General features: G+C 34.8%; 1 protein-coding gene across 3 annotated transcripts in view; it reads right to left on the bottom strand.

The window, feature by feature from the left end:
* The window catches only part of LOC110421735 (holliday junction resolvase), a 5,953-nt gene extending 1,965 nt beyond the window's left edge, over positions 1 to 3,988 (bottom strand). The window contains exons 1-6 of one of the 3 annotated variants that reach the window (XM_021435397.1): positions 3,924 to 3,988; positions 3,599 to 3,691; positions 3,221 to 3,355; positions 3,027 to 3,116; positions 2,058 to 2,207; positions 1 to 1,098 (exon numbers count right to left, since the gene is read on the bottom strand). The exon at positions 1 to 1,098 is cut by the window's left edge and continues 500 nt beyond it. In XM_021435397.1, the coding sequence (XP_021291072.1) occupies positions 1 to 1,098; positions 2,058 to 2,207; positions 3,027 to 3,116; positions 3,221 to 3,355; positions 3,599 to 3,691; positions 3,924 to 3,986 (1,629 nt within the window). In that variant the 5' untranslated portion in view covers positions 3,987 to 3,988. Of the gene's footprint in view, positions 1,172 to 2,057; positions 2,208 to 3,026; positions 3,117 to 3,220; positions 3,356 to 3,598; positions 3,692 to 3,923 lie in introns of those variants that run through there. The other 2 variants (XM_021435398.1, XM_021435400.1) reach the window with 2 other exon arrangements.
* Between the last annotated feature and the right edge of the window lie 6 nt (positions 3,989 to 3,994).

Here is a 3,994-nt window from a genome sequence, read left to right as displayed (position 1 = left end):
TGCTAAAGTCGAAGATACCACTAACACGAAGGTTTTTAAGGCATGCAAGAGAGCTGAATATATGGGCTCCCAAGTTAATTCCACAGTTTTTCCAGAAACATACAATACCGGAATCTGTGAAACAAGAATGAAAGAGTAAACCTCTTCATCAATTATTATGTTCATAAACCAACCAAGCTTTCTGGCAATCACAAGTTTTACATCTTCCTCAAGATCAAAGGAGTATCTCAGAAAACTGGAATAAAGTACCATTCGACCAAGCAACAATACTCTTGACTTAGGCATAGCTTCACAACTCACTGAAAAGATCTCACCCATTGAAGTCGTCCGACATTTACTAACAGGATCTTCATTAACATCATTTGACCAGCAGTCGTCATAGAATAACCAGTCTACAAGTTCATATTTGAGTTCCTGCTTCACATCAGCTGAATTAAGCAAAGAAATAAGCAAATCCAAGGATGTTTTCTCCAAAAGTTCAGCCATCACTTCACTGACATTTTTCATAAGTTTTTCATGGTTCAATGATAATTTAAAGGTTGAGAGTATCACGACACAGAGTGTTAAGTCTCTATAAACCATATATGCCTGGCATGGATATAAGGAAGATATTTTTACTGCATTGATCAGGTAAAACTTTATTGGAACAAATATCCTTCTAGCTTCAGTTACAGAAACAGTATCCTTCAGAGGAGAAGACCAAGCCTCAGCTGCACATTTCAGGGAACCATTGACAAGTGAAATTAAAGTCACAATGATATCTGCTACCTTCACTTTTACTGTTAATTTGCCCTTGCCTTGCTGAAGTAAGGTAACCACACCTTTCCATGACACATTAAGAATGGTTACAAGACTTCCACCGCCATTTGCAGCCAAAATGCCCAATTCAAATAGCTTTTCTATTGTAACTGTTGTTATGCTCATAATATGATTCGTAACACATGCCTGTTCACAGTTCATATCATGCTCATCATTTTCAGGTTCTGCAGCAGAAACCTCCCAATTTATTACTTGTAAATACTCCTTGCAGAGTCTTATGACAGCATCAATGACTGCTTGGACAGCCTTTAAAATCTCTGCACTGATTGAATCCATATTCTGTTTGAGAAAATGTCCAAACTTCATCAGCAGGTGATGCCAACTAGATTCTTCAGATTTATAACAGAAAGCACTGACAAGAAGCAAATTCAATTTCTTGATAAAAAAATGGTTTCAGACATGAAATAGTTCAATGCTAGGTGTTATGACATTTTAATTGTATGAATTATGACTCACAAATTTAGACAAAAAAACATATGATCCATATTGAGAGACAGCAATATCAAAAGAAGAAACTACAATTGTTGAAGTTGCCATTCCAAAGTGAATAAAGGGTAACAACAAAGTGAGGAAGTGCTAAAGCTTATCTAATTGACTAGTAAATAGATCATAGTTCAGGCTAAGTTGAAAATGTAAAAGACATCTTAAACAACAATTCCACCTCATCTTGAGCATGATTCACTAACTGTATGTTAGAACCTTTATTAAAGAAAAAAAATAGAAATCATAGATAAGATTGGACTATTCTTTGTAAAATTTATAAGCAAATTAGAAAAAGATGACATGCAGTTAAGCAAGCCACTAGTTTTATTTCTATAAATCTCCCTACATTCACCAAGTGATCCACGTCAACCACAGTTAGACTTCACTGATTGAGAACAGGAATGCTAAAGCATAAAGTTGAATCTCAAAGTTGACTCATCTGATAATTGATTGTGATTCTTTTCAAAAAGCCTGACATTTTGCATTCCACAATTTTTTTACTCTAAACCGAAGGTTGTGCAACTGACACCCAGTTTGCCCTATATGCAGCAATGCTAATCTCCTGCAATACTAACATTACACCAAAATAATATCACGTTGAAACCACCTTCCAAGAAGGGAAAAAATTCACAATTATTGTTTCTTCACAATAATTTATCTCCAGGAGAAATCCAAAAATGAAAATATGGATAAAACAAAGGTTTAAGATGATATTGCAGGAAGATTTTGACAAAGAAAATGCAAGAATTAGGTACCTTAATTTCAGATATTGCATCTTTTTCTAGATTCAACTGTTCTAGAATGAATTTTTCAACACCCACCATCGATGCCTGATCAACCAAAACAGAGTCTCTTGTCATAGTTGTAAAGCAAGCGGCAGAGAAGGTCAAAAAATCCAGCAGCAACTGCAAAATTAAGAATATCTCTAAGATAATATGAGGTGCGATTGTAACAAAGAGACTATCATACCCAGGACAGATGTCCATGGAGTTGTAGAATCTAAGAAAATGCAAGCATTTCATATTAGAAGACCAACACAAGTTTTTCAACAGTCAACACCAAAGGAAAAGCTCTTAAATTTTTCCACTGAAAGGAGATGATATTTGTTGTGGATAGGGAGAAATCTTTAGCTCTCAAGCAATGGAGAGATTGATCAAGAAATGTAAATGAAGTAGCTTAGTATGATATGCATGCTCAATCAGGAATAACTCTTACATACCTCAAAGTAGTTTTTAATGCATAAATATTATGTTCACACTACCTTGGGTTGACTGCCTTGTAGCAAGCAAACAAATAGAAGAGCTACCTTCACTGTGGTTTGACGTTATTAGGCCATCAGATTCAGGCATGCAATGCACAGTTAATTGTACAATATCAGCAGAACCTATGCTCAATTTCATGTTGGATACTAATAAATTACCAAGTCTGCCTTCAACATAAAATAATAACAATATACCATGATTGATTTGAATTTAGGAAGTTAGCAACAATCATAGAAATCCAGGACACCCCCATGCAAGAAATCTTTTAAGACTAAAAAAAGTAAAAATAATAAGTTCTAGGTAGAAGATAGGGGATAAAAACAAATAACATCATTCATACTTGGATATAGTTTGCAAAGATGGCACTTGATCATTTGATCTAGAACAAAAGAGAAAATGCAGTGACAACTAACAACTTTTCTTCAGAGAAGAATGAAGACTCAAACTGTCAAGTACATCTACCTGGTAAAAGAAGTCGTGATGTTCTTCTTCTGGAGATTCCTTAGTTGACGTGACAGTCATTTTAAGATGCTTCCCACACCATGTGCTTGCCTAAAACACACATAAGTCAACATGCTTAAGAAGCTGCTACTGCTTCACATTCAAGCAAGGACCAACAGAATTCTAACATATAAGGCCAATAGAAATAAACATACCTTTGTTCCAAGTAGAAGAAACTGTAATAAACACCCAGAAATATCTGAATCAAGATACTTTGCAGCCACATGTAAAATAGTCTTGTTTAACATGCACTGTGACACATCCAAGCAAGTATAATCTTCCCAAAATGCCCATTCTCTTGTCAAGGAAATGAAATTAACATGCCAAGCAAAGGGGACAGTCAAATCTTATTCAAGAAAAACTCTACCTATATCGTGTAAACTTAAAATCCTTCCCAGCATTCTTCATTTCTAGAAGCAAAAATTAGGGGAAATTTTTGCATAATTAAAACAGAAAAACAAAATTATATACCAAAAATTTTGGAAAAAGGAAGAATATTTTATAAAAACAAAATAGCAACAAAGAGTGGATACAATTAGGGATTCAAGAAGACAATTCAGATCAGATTGCTCAGATAAATGTAAATCTGCCAACTTAGCAATCAGTTCAGCTCGACCTTCAACCACCTGCAATGTACATTATCAAAAAAAAATTCATCCGACATTTTCTCGACAACCAAACAGAACATTACTATTTCCGTGAGTGCAAGAAAGATAGAGAACGATCCTAAGGGTAGCAAGTGTCTTCCCTCACCTATTTAACCTTAGTTAATTTCATGAATTAGTAATCAAAAACTTTTTACTTAAAAAGAAAGGTAATGAAATAGATGGTAGATTTAGGGAAAAAGAAACGGCTTACCTCTGAAATTTTTATGGCTTCTACAAGCTTCTGCAACTCGCTGCTCGAGCTCGATTTCTCCATCTCTATCT

Source organism: Theobroma umbraticum, unplaced genomic scaffold, assembly GCF_002168275.2.
Source record: "Theobroma umbraticum cultivar Fairchild unplaced genomic scaffold, ASM216827v3 scaffold_130.0, whole genome shotgun sequence".
In the NCBI taxonomy this organism is placed as follows: Eukaryota; Viridiplantae; Streptophyta; class Magnoliopsida; order Malvales; family Malvaceae; genus Theobroma; species Theobroma umbraticum.
This window is presented reverse-complemented; position numbering and strand designations above follow the sequence as displayed.